Source organism: Myxine glutinosa, chromosome 4, assembly GCF_964187855.1.
Source record: "Myxine glutinosa chromosome 4, kmMyxGlut1.1, whole genome shotgun sequence".
Lineage (NCBI taxonomy): Eukaryota > Metazoa > Chordata > Myxini > Myxiniformes > Myxinidae > Myxine > Myxine glutinosa.
The window spans coordinates 134,358,642-134,383,206 of NC_136264.1; the positions used below are offsets into that span (position 1 = coordinate 134,358,642).

A 24,565-nucleotide genomic window follows, 5' to 3' on the forward strand; every position below is an offset into this window, starting at 1 on the left:
GGAACAGAGGAGTGTGTGATAACAGAGTGTGCGAGGAGAATGGATGTGCGAGAATGTGCGCGAGAGGAGTGCATGGAGACGCCTGGATGTGCGAGTAAGAAACGGAACGAGTGGTGTAAGAATGCGAGTGGAGCATCGACGTTGACCGGGACAGCGTTCAGGCCGACTTATAGCCGACGCGAGCTCTCGGGGCGCAGTGTTCTTTGTGTGCTGCGGGGCCGGCCGGTATCGGAGCCGCGTCGCTCCTGCACGGAGCGCCGTGCACGATTCGGGCCGGGCTCCGCCCTGTATGGTCGGTGCCGCGCCATAGCGGCGAGCGGCGCGATTCCGGGGGAGAAAGGCCAGGTCGGACCTACGCCCCTGGCGGGCGTGGTGTTCCGACCGGGCGAGGTTGGGTCATCGGGCCGGAGACCGAAAGGCTCCGCGCCAGGATGGACCGTGGAATCTCAGCCCGACAAAACCTCCTCCCCAGAATCGAATGCCGGACGGACCCAACCAACAGTAGACCAACCATCCGCACGGATAGCCGGCTTTTCGAAGCCGAACTGTAAAAAATGTAATTCCCCGAGAGGCTCATAGTACAGTGGACTGGATTAGCGGTAGTGATGGCGATGGTGATGTGGAGGGATGGTAGCTCTACCATCCCTCGCATCCATTTGGGCAAAGGAGCAGTAGTTTTATGCGGTTTGGTGGCGAGAGCTAGCCAGGGGGGGCTAAGTTATTGATAGAAACTAGAGATGACTATAGGTGACCAAGATTTAGTGACTTTTGTACAGGTAGTGGGGACGTAGAATAGGGTAGTTGGATGATAATGACGTGGGATGTGCATAGTTTAATGGGATGACAGGGAAGCACTAATCCTAGAAGGGCAATAGATAGTTAAATGATGCTGTGTGTATGAGCTTTAAGTTTTGGATGAAATGAGGTATTGAGAGGAATTGCTCGTGAATGATGTGTGTGTGTGTGTGTGTGTGTGTGTGTGTGTGTGTGTGTGTGTGTGTGTGTGTGTGTGTGTGTGTGTGTGTAGAAAGGGTATGAGCAGAGTGTTGTGGATATGTGTCATTGCATATTGAGTGAATGGCTTGCATGGTGGCAAGTGAGCTTGGTGGTATGGAATAGATGGTCTGGAGTAAATGGAGTATGGAATGAGTGGAGTGGGGAGTGTGGAATATGTCGAGTGTAGTGTATGGTGCGAAGGAGTGGACGGGGGAAGGATGGACCCCTTCACGATTACCCGGGCAGGGTAGTTTAAAAGTAGGTAGAGGGAGTAGGTAAATTGTGGTAGGATATTGACATCTGTGGTGCGAAAGTAGCAGAGTACTGCTTGGATGGGTGCATGAGTAGAGTGAAATGGCTGGGCGTGTGGCCTGTTAGTAAGAATGGTTGAATGGGCACTCCGCCACTGGTAGTCTGTCGGCCAGGTGAGGCCGCAGGTAGGCTCTGGGAGCCAGTTAGAGTTCAATGGGGCCCGAGGATCCTATGGAGAGGACCCGGGTAGACCGATACCAGAGGGGGCATTAGTGGGGTAAGGGAGCCAGAGGGCCTTCCCCAGGTTAGGGTGAGGAGCAGATAAGCTCGGGTGGCAACTGCAGTGGTGGAGGTGTGCAGGTGAGCGGACCTGCTGGTGAGCCACACGACCCAGCCCTGAAATTGTGCAAGGGTACAGGTAGAAAACTCGGGGGAGTGAGACCCCAAATTGGTGAGCGCCACAGTATGTTCAATGGGAATTGGTTTTTAGAACCGCATCGTGTAATGATGGCCAATGGTTTTGCAGGGCACGACCCCGGGTAGAGTAAAGAGTGTTAATGTCAATTAGAAGGATAGATAGGATGAAAGTCTCTTCGCACCATCCGCATCCATTCACCGAGGTGATGAAACTCCACACCACATTTTTTTTGCAGACATTTGGAATGTAAGACGCATCTCAACGTGGGAGGACATTGTTTGATATTCCATCTCTTCCTCCTTTGGAGGGATTGATGATGAATTTGGTTTAGAGGGGATGGGAAAGACAAGACGTTAGCGACGAATTGATAAATGTGTAAATTGTGTAAATACGGGTAGGGGCAAGGGTAGAGCAGGTGACATGGGGGGTGACGAACGGTTAGGGACGAGCTTTCTCGGCTCGCTCTCCCGCGCCCTTCATGTCTGCATTATCTTGTTTTGATGTGTACCCTCGTGCCCCTGCCCGCTGATCTGCTTTGTCCTTCCTTCCCCACTCACGGACCATTGCTCTTTTGTGCCCGAGGGAAAGTGTGCAGGTGCTGCAGTTGTGCGCCCACACCCTTGCTGCCTGCCTGCCTGCACTGGTACAACACTTATGGACCACACGTTCTGTGGCCTGGCATTTGACTGGAGCGGACCATTGCTGCCAGCAGCATCTTGTTTGCGGAACCACGGTTTTAAGTGGCACCTATGCCTAGCGGTGGACCACCTGCGTTGGCCCTGCTGGCCATAAATAAAAGACGGACACGGTTGGTGCAATCCTTTTTATTAAATAGACAGCAAGCAAGAAGACAGCCAGAAGCATCGGCCCAGCAGACAAGCAAGGACAAGGCATCATTTATTATTTTTTGAAATGTGTTTTGTGCATTTTCATTCTTTGGTGCATTTTCATGCTTGGTGCTTTTCCCGCATTTTTTGTATTTTGGTGCTTGGATGGTGCTTTTCGTGTCTTTTGTTTATTGGTGCATGTGGGTATGGTGTATCGGTGCAGTGCAGTGCAGTGATTTTCCTCTTTTCAAAAGTTCTGCTTGTTCCCGCAAAAGACAGGTCCTGGGTTGCAGTGTAATTAATTAGTAGTGTTTTTTGTAAATAATGCTCCCCACTGGCTTAAATGTGTAGTTTCAAAATAATTCCGCAATTCGGTTAGTCTGTGGGCATGAGTCAGTTAGATAGGATGCAACGCAACAGGCGGGACATATTTAGTGTTAAAACTGTCGCACTCAAGGTGAGGTTAAAAGTAGAGGGTAACCACACCTAAGTGTCACACTAAGTTAAAGTTGTTTCGGCCCGGGACGGACATGGAGGAAAGGAGGGTGCAGTGTTGCGGTTTTGAGAACCCTCACTTTGTAAATAATTCTTGTAAATATTCCATCATTTAAAAGGTTAAAGGTTGCACCCTTAGTTAGTCCATATGCAACACGTAGGCCACCATAGGAACTTTAGTTATTTCCTTATTATGTGTCAGATAAGGCCGTGTTCCCAATAGTTGAATCTACGTTGCATCAATTAAATAAGAATAGGCCCTTCCGTTCATTTTGCAGCCACTCTCTCCAAGCTACGCCATAATGCGCCCCTGCAGTCGGGGCTTGTCTCTCCCCAAATTGTCACATGGTTTGGTTAGCAGCGTTCGCTGCATTGAGCCTTCGTCGACGCCTTAGCGCTCGCGCCAAACGCCATTGAACATGCGGTCTCAGGCCGAGGAAAAAGGGGGCGGGACACAAGAACGAGGTGTGGCCACATCAACTCAAGGGACTCAACTCAACTCAACTCACCATCAAGGGCGGAGCCGGTGAGCCCTCGCCAACCAACCAGGGCTGAGGTGAGCTCACTGGCGGGTGTGGTTTGATAAAGCGCGCATTGATCTGTGAGCGCATAATATAAGCGCACACGCCAAGCCCTTTGAAGGACTGCGCCACGGACTGCTTATTGTGTAGGCCTGCGCAGAGAGAGCTCGATTACCACGGACTTGGGGACTTGAGGAACTGCGTGAGGGAGCTCGTTTGATACGAACTGCCTTTGATACGAACTGCCCTTTGATACGAACTGCCTTTGAAAAGAACATTGATCGGGAGAGAGAGAGCGTTGGCACGAAATACGTATTACGTACGCCGCATCCCAGTTCCCCCGATATCTGTAAGGTCCGCTCGTGGTCAACGACAAAGACGCGCTGCCGGCCCGCTTCCCTCACCACCACGGCACGAGTCGGGACGGGACGAGGAGCCTGGACATCTGCTTGGACCTTCCTCTCCTACCAGCTACCATCCAGTGTGAGTGTGTCTGTTTGTCCTGGGGTCGTTATGTTAAGACTGTATAGGTAAGCCTGCCCTGTGTCCTGCTTCTTCTTCTTCCTCCTGTATATTCCTTTCGTTTCCTCTTCTTTTGCTTGTAAATAATTAATAAACCCACTCTTTGTTCTTCCCTTGCTCTAGTTTCCTCTTATCCGATCGTTTTAGTCTTTTCTCGATTGAGTACCTGTGGCACGACTTGGAAACCGCTCACAATCGGGTTTAGTGTCTTTGTTAATGGCCCGGATCGCGGATTGCTAACTGCTCAGCAATATTCCATCAATATCCGTGGTTCGAGCGGGAGTTATTTCCCTGCTCGCGGTCGGTGTTGGTAATTAGGTATTTGTGACCCAAATTGACCAATCACCCTACCCAAGACCGACCGGGAGGAGAGTTGTAGCTTCCAGGACTCTGGACGGCCAGCTTAAAAGGACAAGGGGATTAACCCCCCCCCACCCCCCTTGATAAGGGGAGAGCCGACCCCCGAATCCGCAACAATATTAAGCCCCCCAGCTTCCCAGGCACATCAGCTTCCCAGGCCATCGGTTGGCACATCAGCTTCCCAGGCCATCGGTTGGCACATCAGCTTCCCAGGCCATCGGTTGGCACATCAGCTTCCCAGGCCATCGGTTGGCACATCAGCTTCCCAGGCCATCGGTTGGGACACCAGCTTCCCAGGCCATCGGTTGGGACACCAGCTTCCCAGGCCATCGGTTGGCACATCAGCTTCCCAGGCCATGAGTTGGGACACCAGCTTCCCAGGCCATCGGTTGGGACACCAGCTTCCCAGGCCATCGGTTGGCACATCAGCTTCCCAGGCCATGAGTTGGGACACCAGCTTCCCAGGCCATCCCATTGGTTGGGACAGCAGCTTCCCAGGCCATCGCTTGGGACACCAGCTGTCAGGGCCAACGGTGGCACACCAGCTTCCCAGGCCATCGGTTGGCACATCAGATTCCCAGGCCATTGGTTGGGACATCAGCTTCCCAGGCCATCGGTTGGGACACGAGCTTCCCAGGCCATCGGTTGGCACATCAGCTTCCCAGGCCATTGGTTGGGACATCAGCTTCCCAGGCCATCGGTTGGCACACCAGCTTCGCAGGCCATCGGTTGGGACATGAGCTTCCCAGGCCATCGGTTGGCACATCAGCTTCCCAGGCCATCGGTTGGGACACCAGCTTCCCAGGCCATCGGTTGGCACATCAGATTCCCAGGCCATCGGTTGGGACACCAGCTTCCAAGGCCATCAGTTGGGACACCAGCTTCCCAGGCCATCGCTTGGGACACCAGCTTCCCAGGCCATCGGTTGGGACATCAGCTTCCCAAACCATGAGTTGGGACACCAGCTTCCCAGGCCATCGGTTGGCACACCAGGTTCCCAGGCCATCAGTTGGGACTCCAGCTTCCAAGGCCATCTGTTGGGACACCAGCTTCCAAGGCCATCGGTTGGCACATAAGCTTCCAAGGCCATCAGTTGGCACATCATTTCCCATGCCATTGGTTGGCACATCAGCTTCCAAGGCCATCGGTTGGCACATCAGCTTCCAAAGCCAACGATGGCACACCAGCTTCGCAGGCCATTGGTTGGGACATCAGCTTCCCAGGCCATCAGTTGGGACACCAGCTGTTAAGGCCAATGGTGGCACACCAGCTTCCCAGGCCATCTGTTCGGACACGAGCTTCCCAGGCCATTGGTTGGCACATCAGCTTCCCAGGCCATTGGTTGGGACATCAGCTTCCCAGGCTATCGCTTGGGACTCCAGCTTCCCAGGCCATCGGTTGGGACATCAGCTTCCCAGGCCATCGGTTGGGACATCAGCTTCCCAAACCATGAGTTGGGACACCAGCGTCCCAGGCCATCGGTTGGCACACCAGCCTCCCAGGCTGTCGTTTGGGACACCAGCTTCCCAGGCCATCGGTTGGGACATCAGCTTCCCAGGCCATCGGTTGGGACTTCAGCCTCCCAAACCATGAGTTGGGACACCAGCATCCCAGGCCATCGGTTGGCACACCACCCTCCCAGGCCATCAGTTGGGACTCCAGCTTCCAAGGCCATTGGTTGGCACATCAGCTTCCAAGGCCATCGATTGGGACACCAGCTTCCAAGGCCATCATTTGGCACACCATTTTCCCCAGGCCATTGGTTGGCACATCAGTTTCCAAGGCCATCAGTTGGCACACCATTTTCCCAGGCCATTGGTTGGCACAAAAGCTTCCAAGGCCATCGGTTGGCACACCAGTTTCCCAGGCCATTGGTGCCACACCAGTTTCCCAGGCCATTGGTTGGCACATCAGCTTCCCAGGCCATCAATTGTGTATTCAAGAGATTCCATAATTGTTCTGATTCGTTCATTCGTTGTTTATTCAACACGATTTGATGTCCAAATCTGTTGTCCTCCACACATGACTTCCTTACACATGAACGCCCGCAATGTCACCGCGCCCCCTGCTGGGCAGAAAGGGGACAACCACCAACGTTTATGTTTAAACGCCCGAGGAAGAACATACACGGCAGGTGCAGGGCAACATTTATTTAGAGAAATTGAAGTTTTCTTTATTTACACGGAAATTTGATACCGGAGAATATTCGGGCCATTGAATGCCTGCGCTACATCAACAATAGCCTAAATAAATCCGTCAAGCTGATTGCGGGGTGAGGGGTGAGTCTCCAGTGGGAATGAGAAAAGTGTGGCAGGCTCAGGGACATCACCAGAGGGGTGTGTGCAGTTTCTAACTTTTTTGTAGTGTTCGCCAAGTGGCTGAAGCACTCAAGCAAGCCCTCCATTCCAAACCGTTGATAAGGAACGGCTGGCTTGCCAAGCGCTAGCTGCTTGGTAACTGAACGCATTCCTGAATTTAAAAGTAAAAATGGTGAAATTAGTTTCTTTCTTTTATTATTACCTCCACCACCAAAGGTGGATGGAGGTTGTGTTTTCACCCCTGTTTGTTTGTTTGTTTGTTTGTAAACAAAATATCTCGAAATGTGGACGGATTGGGAAGAAATTTGGTCGAGGGGTAGTGTATGTCACAAGGACGAAATGATTCGATTTTGGTGAAGATCCGGTTTCGGATCCGACTACTAGAAATTTTTAAGTGATTCTTCACCATTGGGAGAAAGGGCTAAAACCAACATATAGCAGGATATCTCAAAAAGTTATGGACGGATTTGGACGAAACTTGGACCGGTTGGGTGTCTGACAAGGGAGATTCGATTCGATTTTAGTGAAGATCTGAATATGGATTCGGATATGAGGATTATTTAATTTTTTTTATTTCTTCACCATTGGGAGATTGGTATTTACTACCGTCTTAACTCCCTTCTTCTTCACTCTCAGCCGAAACTCACTCTTCACAAACCCAAACAGGTCGACCCCGGTAATTTGATGCAAATTGGTATTACCTGCTGGATCGTTGTTTCCGCCTTTACCTGATTGGTCAAAATTATGCAACGTGGCAATAACATTGCGATTATTATCCAACGTCGCGTAAAGACTTAACCCTATTGGTTGCGAACGAACACGTGACTAATATATACATTTCAAATAATTGTTTGATGGGTGTAGTTTGAAACGATCAAACGCGATGTAAATAAACGGAAATACAAATAATATTACACAAACGAGGAACTCAGGAACTGTACAGTGTACAGTAATTGTCGACAACGTGGGTATCCGCCATCCGGTCACGTGCTTTAAATGCAGCCAATAAAAACGCACATAGCGAGCGAGGGACACGTGTCATCCGGGTTGGATACAATATTATTATTATTATAATTATAAAATTAATATAGCGGCCTTTGTGAGAGATATGTAAATAATAGACAGGTTGTGCGGGAATCTTGATGAACAAAATGAAGTAAATCAGAAAAGCAAGGAGCACGTGACCCCGTGAGCGCGAGTGGGCGGGCCTGAGCCCTGAAGTCTCTGGGGCCTTTTCGAGTCGTGACGTTTTGTGTTAAACCGCGTTTCATCGGTTAAAACGGTTTTATATTCGAGTCTTCATTCGTGTTTACCTCGTCGGTTGTGTGTATGTACAGATAGATATCTTATTTAACGGCCGCATTTACCACAACCTGTGCGCGTCTGTAGCGGATTATTCGTATTTATTTGTTTTTCTGTCTACATCTTGCTTGTTGTCTGGTGTCGTCCGATCGACGCATCCGTCGCTCGTTTTGTCCGAATGTCGCCCCGCCCAGCCGGCCTCGTCATGTCTCCCCTGCTGCTGCTGCTCGCCCTGGCCGCCCCGGCCCGCTCGTACTTCGTGAGTGTGGACGCGCACGCCTCCGAGTGCTTCTACGAGCGAGTGGCGCCCGGAACCAAGCTGGGCTTCATGTTCGAGGTGGCTGAAGGAGGGTTCCTGGACATCGACGTGGAGGTGCTTCTTGCGTGTGTATATATATATCTTAATGCTATTGCTAATGAGGGAAGGAAGACACGTCGGAGGTTAAAGTATTTCCGGTTGTCTCCCTCAGTAAATGTTAACATTACAACATACGTGATACGGTACACGTTGTGTTAGACAACGTGGCAACTACGACGACTTGAGTGGACCAAATTATTCCCACGTTTCTTGTGGGGTCAACTGGCGAAGGATTTCCTCTTCCAAGTCTTTCACGAACCGACTGCCCATACCTGATGTTCCACTGAAGTGAAGCACCAGGGTGACAGTTTATAGTCAGATCTGCAATGGAACCGACGGTAGACATACAGTGAATGCTGTATCTCTGCACCAGCCTGGCAGACCTCAATGAGGACATGTACTTTGTGTACAGGGAAGGTCCAATCCAATAAACAGTATTCCTTACATACCATTTTCCATAAACGGTGTGTATCTGTAAATCGGGGTACACACCGGCCAATAAATGATCCCGGTGTGTACTGTGTACCCCGATTTAGAATAGGTGCAGCGTGTCCCTGCGCATCGTAAGAGGCGACTACGGGTTGGTGTCAGGAAGGGCATCTGGCCATAAAAACATTGCCTCAAACAGGGAACCATGATTGTCATGGGGCCCGCAAGGCTAACCCCTGCTCTAGCGGGGAAAAATGGCCTTAAAACGATCATTCATTCATTCATTCACCCTTTTCCATACACCGGTCATGTTTCTGTTCAGCAGTTAGAGCATGCAGTATTTGAGCCTCAAACCGGAGACGTGTAGATTCGGTGACCTGGTTGTGGCATCAGCTAGCTATAAGCTGCATCAGCCAATTTTATCAGAAATGTGAAAATCTTTATGGCTCTTGTGCTCATGACTAGACCTAGGGTCTTTTTTTATACAAGGGTCTAAGGTCGAGGAGCTAAGTACAGGTGGGTCTACAATGAGAATTTGAAGTGGAGTACAATCTTTACTGAAACTAAATGCCACCCTTAGAGGCCATTTTTCCCCGCAGAGCGGGGTTGGCCTTTTTCGGGGCCATGGTCACTTTTTTAAAGCAATGTTTTATGGCCGGATGCCCTTCCTGCCGCCAACCCTGTTAGTCGCCTCTTGCGACACACAGGGAATTGCCAGTGAACTGGTACTCAATTTGCCGACCTCGGAAGGTTGACAGGCTGAGTCAACCTCCCTGGCGTTAATTCAGCGATCGACCAGGATTCGAACCCAGTATCCTAGGATCCCAAGCCGGCACCCTAACCGCTGAGCCAACACCAGGCTCTTTTACTGAAACTAAATAACTGACTAAATTGATACAGCTGTAAATTTGGGGTCTAAAGTGGGTCAATACAAGAGCACATTCACAGAAACAACTAGAATGGCACTCGGTAGAGAACAAACCTCTGGCAGGCTTAACAGTTCGCTTTTGTATCCCACTGATAGGTCGCATATGCATCTGGACCCTAACCACCATCTCTGGACATGCTGACGAAACAAGCACTTAACACATCCACTGAGCTTAGGGGGGAAGTGATATCACTTCCCGGAGCACTCTGGGTACCAGCAACGTCACAATAATGGCGGCGCCTTTCTCATTGCACTCAGTGGGGTGTTTAACAAAACTCCACAACTTCTCCAGGGAAGTTGTTGCCCTCATGTTACATGTACCCAATCCCCACGTTGCCGTTGTTCTGCCTTTTCTCTAGGATCATCCAGTAATTCATCCATGGATTCTAGAAATTCCATGGAATCATTGACATCATCTTTGGGTTATTCTTTGATTGAAACCTGCTTTAATTGGAGGGAAACGGATGTATCAGTAACAATCGGGTAATGTGTATGCCTTGGCATGACGAAGGGAATTTCGTGAGTGTTTTTAACTGGTACGATGCTCCAATGAGCCTGCAACATTTCCCGTTTCTCTTATACAGTCACGTGAAAAAGTAAGTACACCCCATGGAAAGTTTTGACTTTTTCAACATAATTCAACATACAGCTATTTGATCTTCATTTCAACGATATTGAGAGATAAATGTGATATAATATAACAAATATCATGAAACATTTACATTTTGTAGTCCATTGTATAATTTAAATAAACATAAATGCAAATTTCGCATGTGGAAAAAGTAAGTACACCCTTGGCTCTAATAGGTGGTATTGCCCCCTTTGGCAGAAACAACCTCAAGTAGGCGTTTCTTATAATAACTGTCTAGCAGTCTCTGACATCGACTGGGAGAAATTTTTGCCCACTTCTCCGTGCAGAATTCTTTTAGCTGTGCGATGTTTGAGGGGTTTCTTGCATGCACAGCTCGTTTCAAATCCCCCCACAACATCTCGATGGGATTTAGATCCGGGCTTTGAACCCTCCATTTATTTCTTTTCAGCCATTCCTTGGTGGATTTACTGGTATGTTTAGGGTCATTGTCATGTTGCAAGGTCTACCTTCGGTTGAGCTTCAACTTTCCGACAGATGGCCTCACATTATCCTCAAGCACCCTCTGGTACAATGAATAATTCATAGTGGATTCTATGATGGTGAGCTGCCCAGGCCCTGATGCAGCAAAGCTGCCCCAAACCATAATATTTCCACCACCATGCTTTACAGTTGGTATCAGGTTCTTGTGGTCAAATGCTGTCTTTGGTTTTTGCCAAACATGTCTTCTGGTACTGTGACCAAATAGCTCTAACCTTTGACACATCTGTCCAGAGCACATTGTTCCTGAAGTGCTGGTCTTTGCCTAGGTGTTCATTGGCAAACTTTAGTCTTGCCCTGATGTTCTTTCTGGACAGCAAAGGTTTCCTCCTGGTACACCTCCCATGCAGATCAAATTTGTGCAGCCTCTTTCTAATGGTGGACTCGTGCACTTTGACATCAACAGTGGCAAGAGCTACCTGTAGGTCCCGTGATGACATTCTGGGGTTCTTAGAGACTTCTTTCAGCATCCTGCGGTCTGCTCTCGGGCTGAACTTGCTGGGGCGGCCTGGCCTGAACAAGTTGGCAGTTGTTTGGAATCTTCTCCACTTGTAGATGATCTTCCGGACAGTCGAATGATTGATTTCAAATTGTTTGGAGATCTTTTTAAATCCCTTCCCAGACTCGTAGGCATCTATAACCTTCTTTCTGAAGGGCTCAGAGAGCTCTTTTGATCTAGGCATGGTGACGCCGCACACTTCAACAACAAAGCGCAAACCAAACTAAATGTCTGAGGTTTAAATAAGACAGGTTCCTCTGAGTTCCTCTCTAATGATGTTCTAATCATTTGCACCTGAGCTGGTGCACCTGATTCTAATTTTAGGTATTTGAAGTAGTGATAAACGTAGGGGTGTACTTACTTTTTCCACATGCGAAATTTGCATTTGTTTATTTAAATTATACAATGGACTACAAAATGTAAATGTTTCATTATATTTGTTCTATTATATCACCTTTATCTATCAATATTGTTGAAATGAAGATCAAATAGCTGTATGTTGAAATATGTTGAAAAAGTCAAAACTTTCCATGGGGTGTACTTACTTTTTCACGTGACTGTATGATGTTCTTGGAAATTGATTGTATGTGAATGCTTGGGTTTAGTGTAACTACTGTTTCAAAGAAGTCCGGAGATTGTTGTTGCAGCATATCTGATCCCACTGCAGATGTATCGCCCGACAGAGTATGTCACACTACCATACTTTCAGCATGATGTCAAAGTCCTGCTCCCATACAGCAAGGTTTGAGAAGAGGAAGTGTTGCTTGAATTGTGAGCTGGCTCAATCGGAGAAGGCCATTTCTTTTTATGGAGGGATACTTCTACTTGATGCAAGAGATTGTGTGCGATGCACTCAACTTGCTTTGTTGATCCTCATCCAAAATGACCGTGCTTTATGTGCTTGACTTTGCTTCAATCAAAGCATGGACTGCGAATAGCGTTGCTTGGCCTCAGTTCCAGTGGACTGGTTTGGATTTCGTTCTGGTTGTACATACCAGCATTCTCAGAGAAGTCCACATGTAAGACAACCGGTTCCCAGTCTACTGCATCATTCAAACGATCCATGTGTGCAGCTTGCTTTCTCTTGACATGCGCATCACTCAAGAATTGCTTCAATCGGTGTTGCATCTCTGAAAAAGCCTTTTTTTTGGCATTTGCTGTGTTTTCAACTTTATGTATTCCTTCGCTGGTCTGCTACTGGTGGTATGTAATTGACAAGTCCTGTTGAGCAGCTGTATCGAATTGTTCAGTTTTGTCCTTGTTTGCAGAACCCCAGAGTCGTGCATTCTTTCAAATTGGTATCACAGAGAATTGTATCTGTGAAAGCAGATATGTTGATTGTGCAGGATTTTTTTAAGGAGAGGGGAGGGAGCGTGCGATGAGCCTGATGTTTTCATGGTAGGTATAAACGGACATATTGGGCAGGTTTTACGAAAGCTGTTTAAGAGGTAGACTGTGTAGAATTGATAATCATGTGATCACCCATTAATCACCCGTTCAAAGCCGGATCCGGATCCAGATCTTCACGAAAATTGAATCGATTCGTCCTTGTCACACACAAAACCTGTCCACCAAGTTTCGTCCAAATCCATCCATAATTTTTTGAGATATTCTGCTATGTGCCGTTTTTGGCCCTATCTCCCAATGGTGAAGAATCACTTTAAAAATTCAATAATTCTCATATCCGATTCGCAAGCATTCTGTCTCTCCATATTCTGTTCTTTCTGTCTGTCATCCAAGTTTAATTTCATTAAGATGTGCTCACTATACAGATTGAACTAGAACGGCACTCAGTAGAGAGCATACCTCCGCCAGGTGAACAGTTTACGTTTTGTATCCCAAGGTAGACCAGAAAATCACAATACAAAATAACATTTTAATCAAAATCATCCGTCCACAAATTTTTGAGATATCCTGCTGTGTATAGTTTTTGGCCCTTTCTCCCAATGGTGAAGAATCACTTAAAAAATTCTACTAGCCAGATCCGGATCCAGATCTTCACCAAAATCTAATCATTTCGTCCTTGTCACATACGTTACATCTCTGCCAAATTTCGTCCGAATCTGTCCACAACTTTTTGAGATATTTTGTTCACAAATGGACAGACACAAATGGACAGACAGGTAAACGGACCTGTCTGTCTGTTTGAAACAGACAGGCAAACGGACAAACAGGCAAACGGACAGACAGGCAAACGGACAGACAGGCAAACGGACAGACAGGCAAACGGACAGACAGGCAAACGGACAGACAGGCAGACAGGCGTGAAAACATAGCCTCCATCCACCTTTGGTGGTGGAGGTAACAACAGAGAAACTTTTACATGGGTGAGGGCACGTTTAAGAGTGCGTTTCAGGCCTTGAAGCAAACATTAGGCAACAAGTACAAAAAGTTTTAATTAAAACAAAAGCCGCGTCGATGTTACACAATGCCTAGATGCAGCTGTGCCTATAACGTCGATGTTATAGGCACAGGACATTCCTATTGATTTGATTACTTGATGTTATTTTTGTGCAAAGTGAAAATATATCTCGGCAATTTCCCGTGTGTGGCGACGAATTTTTAATATATCTCGGCATTTTCCCGTCTGTTATTTCAGGCGGTGTATGACTGACCATGCCGCGATTTAAAAAAATATATATCTCGGCAATTTCCCGTGTGTGGCGACACGTGAACGAAGCTATGCTCCTCTCTCCACATTATTGTGACGACGTATAAATTAAATATTTCATCGTGACGATTGTCATCAAATGGACGAATTTTTAATATATACACAAAGAATTAAGTTAAGCACCCCCCCCCGTTTTTTTACAACCTCGCACATTACAAGTTTGTTGTCGTCAAAACAGTGTAATATACCCATGATATTGCTATATTTTCTGGAGAAGTGATATTATGGTCACATAAAAACATAACAATCATGCCGTTTTCAATATTTTATTCTGAATAATTTAAGGTGAAAATTTTTGGGAATTTTAGGCATATTTTCACCTCAATTTAAGTATGGAGCTATAGGTCCATCACGGACAGTGTGGATGACGTTTATGTTTTCTAACGTACAGTCATTGTTCTGAGAAGACCTCTAGCGATCTTTGCGTCAATAACGTGTGTAGGACCCACGTGATCGGATCACTGACTCAACCAATCACTTTTTTTCACTTTGATCACTCAATTTCATCAATGGATAATTGCTAATGTCATACCAATCATTATTTGATCTCACATACCTTAGAATATATGCCAATGTATACATATACACAAAGAATATATATTAGGGGGTGCTTACCTTAATTCGTTGTGTAGGGGTGCTTAACTTAATTCTTTGTGTATATCTCGGCATTTTCCCGTCTGTTATTTCAGGCGGTGTATGACTGACCATGCGGCGATTTAAACAAAATATATATATCTCGGCATTTTCCCGTCTGTTATTTCGGGCGGTGTATGACTGACCATGCCGCGATTTAAAAAATATATATCTCAATGGACTTGAAGTTACAGGCCTTTGAGAATTCATTTCGTTCTATAAAGGGCAACTTTCATCGGATTTTCTTCCCGTTTTTTTTCAACCGAGTCTAAAACTATGTTAGCGACTGTGAAAAATGAAATGATATATCGAATTTGATTTGAAAGAAAACTGTGTGAGAGAGCAAGACACCATGGGCCTACAAAACAGGCCTCAAAGCTATGCGAGTTAATAAAACTAGGGCATGCCCGTACTATATATAAGCTAGGACGTGCCCGTACGTGGGTGCCCGTTCCTTGCAAAAAAAAAAAAACTGCAAAAAAAAAAAAAAACTGCAAAAAAAAAACAATGGTTTGGTCCATTCGCAACGACCACAGAACCCCCCCCCCCCCCCCCCCCCTCTATTTACATGAATGGTTTGGTCCATTCGCAAAGCCAAAGCGAACGACCACAGAACCCCCCCCCCCTCTATTTACATGAATGGTTTGGTCCATTCGCAAAGCCAAAGCGAACGACCACAGAACCCCCCCCCCCCCCCTCTATTTACATGAATGGTTTGGTCCATTCGCAACGGCAAAGCGAACGGCGAACGGCTAAATCGCCATAGCTCGGTAAGTACTTGTCCGATTAATTTCAAACCTTGAAAAGGCACATCCTCGGGTCCCCAGCAATATACCTGGCAAGTTTCAAGTATATCGGACCGGTAGTTGTCGAGAAACAGCGGTCACAGACAAACGTACAGACGTACAAACGTACAGAGATTACTGGAATTATAGATAGATGGTGGATATTTGTTTATATGAAGCCTCTCCCACAATGGGTGGAGCTATGGTTCCCAGAATGGATGGAGCTTTGAGGTTTTGTCTTCTCTGCAAGAACAACAAGAAGAAGAAGAAGAAGAAGAACAAGAACAACAGCAGAGGGCACTCTATGAGCAGCGTCTGCGACGCGGCTAAAAATGGTGTAGTTAGAACTGCAGTCTCCCTTCGTAAATTGCTGTTTAGATGTGCAATTTTCTGTACACGGACAACGACGTTTTTGTCAGTATTTAAGGGTGAGGCATGTGTTAGCAAGACGCTCACTAAACGCCTTCCATAAATTTTGCCCCAAGTGTGGGATCTTGTCAAGCAACTTCACATGCTTAGGCCGTGACTCGCAAAACTGTTTCACTGTCCTTGCAGAACAGTTTGTGTGATTCTAAAAGAACGCAAGTGTTATGGAGACTTGCATGATCCAATTGAACGCTAGATTTTTGCCTTTTAGTGCAATACTCAGTAAGTGGTGATGTTTGGCATCATCAAAAATAAAATGACCAAATTATATAACAACTTCGATTTCTAATCAAATACACCGCAGCCTTATTGAAAAATGTATTTCAACATGAATACATCCTGTATTACACATTTCTTACAATAGTTAACTTTAGGTCTATAACTGTTTAAAGTTGTGATGAAATTGCAATGAAACCCAGTGCTTTGAAGAAAGTCCATGAGTAGAAAATACCTCTTCTCTAATTTTCCTTGAAACTTTGCTTTTAATATTTTACGTATTTTAAGAAGTATTGAGTGATAAAGATTGTGAGTCCATGTATAGTGTTCGCCACCATTGGGCTATCGCGTGAGCGAGATTTTGTGAGAATATGAAGTCACAGTGCTGGCACTGAAAGCAAAATGTCTGAGTGTGAGGTATACAGTTGTGTCAATGAGAGAGGAAAGTGCAGTAAAAGCTTTATCCAGATCCCAAATGTGGATAAATATCCAGAGGAGAGAGTTGGCAATGAAGTGGGTTCACAATATATGAACTGGTCATACCATTAACAAATTTTATTTCAGAAGGAATAATCGTTTGCGAAGTCCACTTTGAGCCTTGGTGTTTTCAAACGGAGCAACAAAGACAGGCTGATCGATGAGGATACGACGTGAAACAGAAACCAATGGTATAAGATGTGTAGTGTATCAAACCATTGTTCAACTTAAAGCTGCAAAAACAAGTGGAAAACCTGTTCTCCAAAGTATCAGACACCAACTCGTCCGACCTGTTCTCCATCAATAAGTTCATGAAAAGAGCAACTAACACTTCTGGGTTCACTATATTATGGACTACCGAATTAAAGTTACACAAGAACAGTCCTTTTTGTTCAATGGATCCTATGGTAAATCACAGTCCTTGACTCCTGGCAACACGCACTTTCCTGTGCTGTAGGTATTTCTTCACAATGTCCACGTCTGCACCTGTCTAAGCCTTCCATGCCCACAATGTCCTCCACACAGTCACTGTCACTTTGTTATTCTGAGGTCGATGCTGTTTGAACATTATTTCGCTCTACTTCACTGTATTCCGGTTCTGTGGTGAGGCGTGTTCCAATGTGGCGGCTCATTGACAATCTGCTGGCGTTGTGACATCACGTTGCATTGCGCAGTATGTATCTCTCCAGAAATGGAGCCTTTTGTCGAGACTTCTATTCTACTCTGTGCATTGTCGAAGATGTTTTGTACTCGTTTGGATAAAATATATTTAAATATGCGATTGTCAGTATTTGGTACATAAAACGTTTACGTCTGACCCCAAGATTTCTTATGAACTAAAGGTGATGAAGGAAATTCAGGTTCACATGTGTATAGTTAGAGGGTTTTTAATGTACTTTGCGTCCTGGTTTTGGCATTTGGTATTTTTATACAAGTCGGGAAAATGTCATTTTTCATGTCTGACGTACATTGGCAGTGTTTTTTTCATTAAATTAATAATATTGTGGGGAAATAAAATGTAACAATTATTATACTGACAGAAGTTGCACACTACGTCAAGAAAAATCCTATCATCACCAAATTATTGCAATCAGTTGGATTTATTGTTTAATGCTCTGCAAAATGTAAACATCAACCCAATATCTGGAAACTACACAAAATTCCCTTTATGATACCCTACTACCAGTGACCCGTGGAAATTCCATGCAATGGAAAATGTGACTTCAAGCCCTCAACTCCTCCCACCCACTCAAACCCCCAAATCCTTAACCTCCACCTCCCAAAACCAAGTCCTCACATTCCCCCTCTCAACCCTAAGGTGTCAATCCTCCCCCCACTCCGTCTTCAAACCCCTTCTCCACATGTCACAGTCACTTGTCCAACTCGCAATCCCGCGAGATATGTGGAAAATATGTGACGATAAATAACCCGAAACCAATTATCTTCCTGATGCATGTATACATTGTTAAAAGGAACCTCAGACAAAGGCCTTTTATAAGGACATGGGTTTAAGCCCTGCCTGAGAGAATGCCAATCCTTTCCCCACTTCAAACCTTCAAACTCCCTCCCCACCCATCACGGTCACCTTTCCAACTCACAATCCCACGAGATATGTGGAAAATATATTTGGCAATAAATGGCATGAAACCAAATGTCATATTCCTGATTCATATACAGTGCATTCAGAAAGTATTCAGACCCATTCACTTTTTTCACATTTTGTTATGTTGCAGCCTTATGCTGAAATCGTTTAAATTCATTTTTTCCCTCATCAATCTACACTCAATACCCCATAATGACAAAGAGAAAACAGGATTTTAGAAAGTTTTGCAAATTTATTAAAAAGAAAAAAACTGAAATATCACATTTGTAATAAACCACAGAATCTTGTTTCTCACAGTCTGAGAGTCCTTTAGGTGCTTTTTTGCAAACTCCAAGCGAGATTTCATGTGTCTTTCACTGAGGAGAGGCTTCCGTCTGGCCACTCTTCCATAAAGCCCAGATCGGTGGAGTGTTGCAGTGATGGTTGACCTTCTGGAAGTTTCTCCCATCTCCACACAGGATCTCTGGAGCTCAGCCCGTGACCATTGGGTTCTTGGTCACCTCTCTTACCAAGGCCCTTCTCCCCCGATTGCTCAGTTTGGCCGGCGGCCAGCTCTAGGAAGAGTCCTGGTTGTTCCAAGCTTCTTCCATTTAAGAATTATGGAGGCCACTGGGCTCTTGGGAACCTTCAATGCAGCAGAATTTTTTTTGTAGGCTTCCCCAAATCTGTGCCTTGACACAATCCTGGTTCTGAGCTCTGCAGGCAGTTCCTTCGACCTCATGGTTTGGTTTTTGCTGATATGCATTGTCAGTTGTGAGACTTTATATAGACAGGTGTGTGCCTTTCCAAATCATGTCCAATCAATTAAATTTACCACAGGTGGACTCCAATCAAGGTGTAGAAACATCTCAAAGATGATCAAGAGAAATGGGAGGCACCTGAGCTAAATTTCCAGTGTCATAGCAAAGGGTCTGAATACTTATGCAAATGTGATATTTCAGTTTTTTTCTTTTTAATAAATTTGCAAAACTTTCTAAAATCCTGTTTTCTCTTTGTCATTATGGGGTATTGAGTGTAGATTTATGAGGGAAAAAATGAATTTAAACGCTTTCAGCACATGGCTGCAACATAACAAAACGTGACAAAAGTGAAGGGGTCTGAATGCACTGTATACACACCTTGTTAAAACTGAACAATGGCCTCGGACAAATTTCTAATGACATGGGTTTAATCTCTGCTTGAGAGAATGCCACATAGCTATTTGAGTGCATAAGTTAACAGACCATTGTCTCGATCGCTGAGGCCAACCTTCACAAGGCCGTAACACCTATCGGCTCAAAATCCTTTGAACTGTCACTTTGGTAGTTTTACAATGAAGAGAATACATATAGGGATTGTGAACATGAAAGCTCTGAGGCGTATTTGCCTTCGCATCGCAGTGAGCACCAACATGGTGGCCGAAACATTGAAATCTGTCTTCAAGGCCCCTCACCACCCAAAGTCCTCAACCAGACATAGACATAACACCCTCCTCCCCCTTTATTCCCGTTCTTCAAAGCAAAGGAGTGAATTGGTATAATGCCATTACATATTTATTCATTACCTCATGCCATTACCTCTCCATGGAAACTTCAATCAAAATAGGAAGTGGATGTCCGGCAGGTCATGGTTTATTACGGTCGGTCGTTTGTCTATCCGTGTAATTTTTATTTAATGTGATTAAGTAGCTTAATTGTGTTAATAAATTCACGTAAATTAATTTTATTCTTTGTGAAGCATCTTGAATATCAATCAAAGTTACAATTGTGGGTGGAGTCAGGGCAGCTTTCCAACCAATCGGTGGGAAGGCTTGTTGCAGACAGACATATACGCACAAACACACACGAACAAGCGTATTATTAGATAAGACTTGTAACATTTTGAAAATTTAACCCTTTGATTTGCATGGTTGTGGAATGTGTAACTTTGAACATTGGTGCCCAATCAGTTCACTTGTTATGTGTTTTTATCTATCTTTATCTGTAATGAAACAGGTGCATGTGTGCGTGTGTTCCGGAAATAGCACTACCTTTGGTGATATCTGGTATTGCAAGTCATCTTCCTTTTTTGAAGTATGATTTGTTGTGATTAATAACATTTCTTTCAAAAATGACAAATTATAAAGTACATTTCCAAGACTGTACCGCAGTACATTGCCCACCAAAGGTGGGCTGAGAAGGATCCTCCTAACCCAACCAGAGGGTGGTAGTGTGTGCTCGTGTAGATAATACCCATCTGTGATGTTTTCTCTCTCTCTCTCTCTCATGCCATCACACCTCGTCAGCATAATTAACGATGTCTTTCAATTCTTCCTACACTATCTACATTTACTTGCAACTTTTATTCTGCCGGGGCTAGTAGAAAGTAGACTTCTGTCAGTGTTTGCTATGCCAAATGAGTCGCTGCATTCCGGTGGGTGGCGCTTTAAGCCCGACTGGCACGGGATTGTTGTATCTGTTTATTCAGTTCAGGGGATTGTTGTTTTTGCCGTCTCGTCCTTTATAGACATATCCGCTAGATTTACACAATTATATTGGTTGTGTTGTGCAGATAACGGGCCCAGATGGTCGAGAGATCTACAAAGGTGACCGTGAGTCAAACGGGAAGTACACATTTTCAGCGCATGCAGATGGTGCGTACCGCTTCTGCTTTGGAAACAAGATGTCCACCATGACTCCCAAAATCGTTATGTTTTCTATTGATGTGGGTGAAGCGCCACGTGAAGAGGGTGACACAGATACTGAAGGTACGCTCGGTTGGAACTTTAGCTTGGCTTATTAGGATCTACATCAATTATTGCCCATGAGACGGTTTTGACTAATTTGGGATGGAGTCTGTAAAGTGTAAAGCAGTGGTAATGTTGGGTGTATGTAGAGGAGGTGTGAGAAGATTAAGGTCTTGGTAAGAAGAGTGACGAGTTTTAATTTGTTGTATTTTCTCTCCCAGCTCACCAGAATAAGCTGGAAGAGATGATCAATGAACTTGCGGTGGCCATGACTGCAGTGAAGCACGAACAGGAGTACATGGCTGTACGGGATAGAATTCACCGTGCTAGTACGTTTTAAAAGTTCTCAATGGTTCTGTGTTTCATATGTGGAAAGGGGTTAATTAAATATATATATATATACCTGTATGGATAAATTACTTCTAGTTATCTTCGGTAATTTGTCTTGTCTTGTACACCATGCTCAATACACCGCCTCGGTTCTGCTGAAGCAATTTATTGGCTAAGGTTACAATCCCAGATGGATCGCCACTTGCACCCAGGATACTCTACTGAGTAGGCAGAATTTAGAATTTGGCCAACATGCCAGGGATAGCTCGCCGACACTTCACAAAAGACACTGGGATGTTTAACGTCCACAAACGAATACTTGCTTACAGGATGCCCAGCTTAACATCAATCTAATGGACGGCTCATGCATTGCAGCCTCCCCCTGCATGCGCAACATCAGGATGACAGTTTATAGTTTGGTTGTGATTAAAACCCAGGATAACGGCTCACATGTAAGTGTACAGTATACCTTTTAGAATGTCCTACCAGCCGAGGTAAATCTGGCCCATTGTAAATGAAAGATGCTTTTTTGCACTCGTAGACACTGAATAGTTTGTGGGTCCACGGTGATGTTGCTCCTGTTGTGAAAGAGACTTGCTTTTTTGTTGTTTTTTTTAAATGGGATTTTGCCCGCCACAAAGCCTACAAGGCCACTTGAGGTGGGGGCTACACAAAAGGCAAAAGCAGAACAACTTGCCCTTGCACTGAAACAAGACAAATGTAGAAAGATGTCTCTTCACAGAACAATCCTCTCCATCTCATTTGGGATCAGAGTTGTCCTTCTCCTAGGCAGATTGCCAATCAAGGCTAACAAGTACCACCCACCAAGGTTTGGGATCAGAGTTGTCCTTCTCCTAGGCAGACTGCCGATCAAGGCTAATGAGTACCACCCATTCGGGTTTGAGATCAGAGTTGTCCTTCTCCTAGGCAGACTGCCGATCAAGGCTAACGAGTATCACCCACCCAGGTTTGGGATCAGAGTTGTCCTAGGCAGACTGCCGGCCAAGGCTAACGATTTCTGCCTACCCAGAGAAAGCCTGGTTTTAAGGCGCCAGACACCCGCCTTTCTCACCTCCACATTTAGTTGAAAACGGGTCAGCACGAGAACCCATGCAGTAGGAGTTTGATTAGGAGAGGCTATCTGAGGCGCAGACCGTATGGGATATTTTAAGGATGAGTTGCTCAGTTCTCCACTACCATCCCGGTCATTCCTAACCCATTTGACCCCCAAATTTATGAATAATCTCATAAATTTGCTGTGTGTATGCCTTCTCTTTTTGATAATGGAGGTATGGCTGACATGACTTGAGCACATATTTGGTGCAAAGGTTATTTATGAGATCATTTTCTTTCTTGAGAATCCTTAGTTGAAAGAAGGTGAGTTTGGTACGCACTTGCATCCTACACTTAAACAGGACTAATTATATTTTGGACACTAAAAATGTCACAATAATTTGTTGGGACATCAGACATGTGGGGTCACAACACCTTTTGATTATTCATGCAAATGTTTTAATTGGGTTACAATGTGCAAATGTCACATTGTGATGGTCAAAGCAGATGTCACAAAAGCAGAGTGTATCTCCACAACAGTTTATGTAGTTCATGCATCGTTACGGAAACATTAAATGGAGATGTCGTCACAAATTTATTGAATGATTTAATACAGGATACTCTAATGGGGAACAAGATGGACAGATCCATGATTACATCGGCCAATATCAGGGTGGGTGGTAGAGAGGAATTCCTAAATTAATTTCCCTCGGCTTACATCTACAACATGAATATCACGTCGATGTTCTGTCCCATCCCTGTGTGAATTGTGTTGACACTGAGCTCGCACGTAATTATCTCCCCATAAACCAGTTGAAAATTGAATGATTCAAATTTGAAACGCCACTCGTCACGTACTACACTCCATAGTGACTTTTCCCTTCGTGACGGGAGTCTTTATCAAGCAAAAATCTTTTTGTGTGAAGTAAAAGGAGTGAGAGCAGAATTTTTCTTACTGTACTTCTCTGCCTGTTGTGTGCGCGTGTGCAGTCAACGATAATACGAACAGCCGCGTGGTCATGTGGGCCTTCTTCGAGGCCCTCGTTCTTATCGCCATGACTCTTGGACAGATATACTACCTCAAACGTTTCTTTGAGGTGCGCAGAGTGGTTTAATCCTCCGTCCTCTTTTATTCTGGGGGTTTTTTCTCAACTCGAATTACCGTCCTCCTTCTGTCCTGCTCACCACCTCCCAGCCTCGTATTTGCTGACTGCACTGCTTGTACCCACTTCGCTTTTCCTGATTCAGCTCGTGTCATCCAATCATTTTGTCCGTATTTAAAACCGAGAACTCTGATTTTGATCAAAGGTTGGTAAGTAACCTTTTGTGAACAATCCATGCATCCAACAATCCAAAAACAGTTTGCAATGTATGGTTTGTTGTTGAGGCAACCTCCGAGTGTTCATGCTTTTGATCATTGCCGATTGGTCCTCTCCAACCTAACTTCTCTAACTCTCCACAATCATTGTACCTTTGCGTCACTCATGTGAGCAAATGCTCATCATTGGATGTTCCACTCCCTGGCTTGCGATGTAGTTGGTTGGCTCAAACAATAATTTTCAATCACTAGTCGCAGAATATTTCTACAATGGGTCTAAAGTTAAGTTTGAGGTTTGTTTGTGGAACATGAGCCACCAGTTAGTTGGGAGGTTTGTTTCTCGCTTGTCTTTATTTCTGTAAAAATGAATTGCCTTTATTTGTTTTTTGCTGATTTTCTTGTTTTCACTTTTACTTTTCTCCCTCTTGTTCAGAAACAATGAAATTCCATTATGTCAAAATGCTTTGTTATTGAGTTGCCATTTTCAATTCATCCTGTTCCTGCTCAACTGGAGCTTGTGCTGGTTAATGGAGGTTTGAGTTTGAGCACAGTTTGGGATTTACTGAAATGTTTAAGATTCAGATTTTTCTGTCTGATGTTTATTTCTGCTTGTTTTTTTTTGTTTTTTTGATTGGATGAAATGAAATAAATTTTTTCTATTTAAAGTATTTGTCTCTGGTCTGATCCTTTTATTTTTGTAAATAGAGCACATCTCTCTGGCTTTCAGATTGATGGATTCCTTTTTTTTTCTCTAGCTCTGCCACCAAAAGTTGTGGATGGATTCGGATGAAACATGTTTGATAGGTTGGTGTATGACGAGGACGAATCGATTAGATTTTGGTGAAGACCTGGATCCGGATACTAGAATTTTAAGTGATTCTTCACCATTGTGAGAGAGCCAAAAACGATGTATAGCATGAAATTTACCCTGCACTCATGAAGCGAAAAACAGGGTTAGGCATTCAGTTGCATACGTGGGGCGTACGACGTACGTA

General features: G+C 45.0%; 1 protein-coding gene across 2 annotated transcripts; it reads left to right on the plus strand.

The window, feature by feature from the left end:
- The first annotated feature begins 7,872 nt into the window (after window positions 1-7,872).
- Window positions 7,873-24,238, plus strand: TMED2 (transmembrane p24 trafficking protein 2). 2 transcript variants are annotated; one of them, XM_068113501.2, is made up of 5 exons: window positions 7,873-8,036; window positions 8,206-8,384; window positions 20,695-20,890; window positions 21,091-21,198; window positions 23,243-24,238. In XM_068113501.2, the coding sequence occupies exons 2-5, from the start codon at window positions 8,217-8,219 to the stop codon at window positions 23,365-23,367; spliced, it is 597 nt and encodes a 198-aa protein (XP_067969602.1). In that variant the 5' UTR covers window positions 7,873-8,036; window positions 8,206-8,216; the 3' UTR covers window positions 23,368-24,238. The 2 variants fall into 2 exon arrangements, with proteins under 2 accessions (XP_067969602.1, XP_067969601.1); XM_068113500.2 differs by having other exon boundaries at window positions 7,873-8,384.
- Window positions 24,239-24,565: the final 327 nt, after the last annotated feature.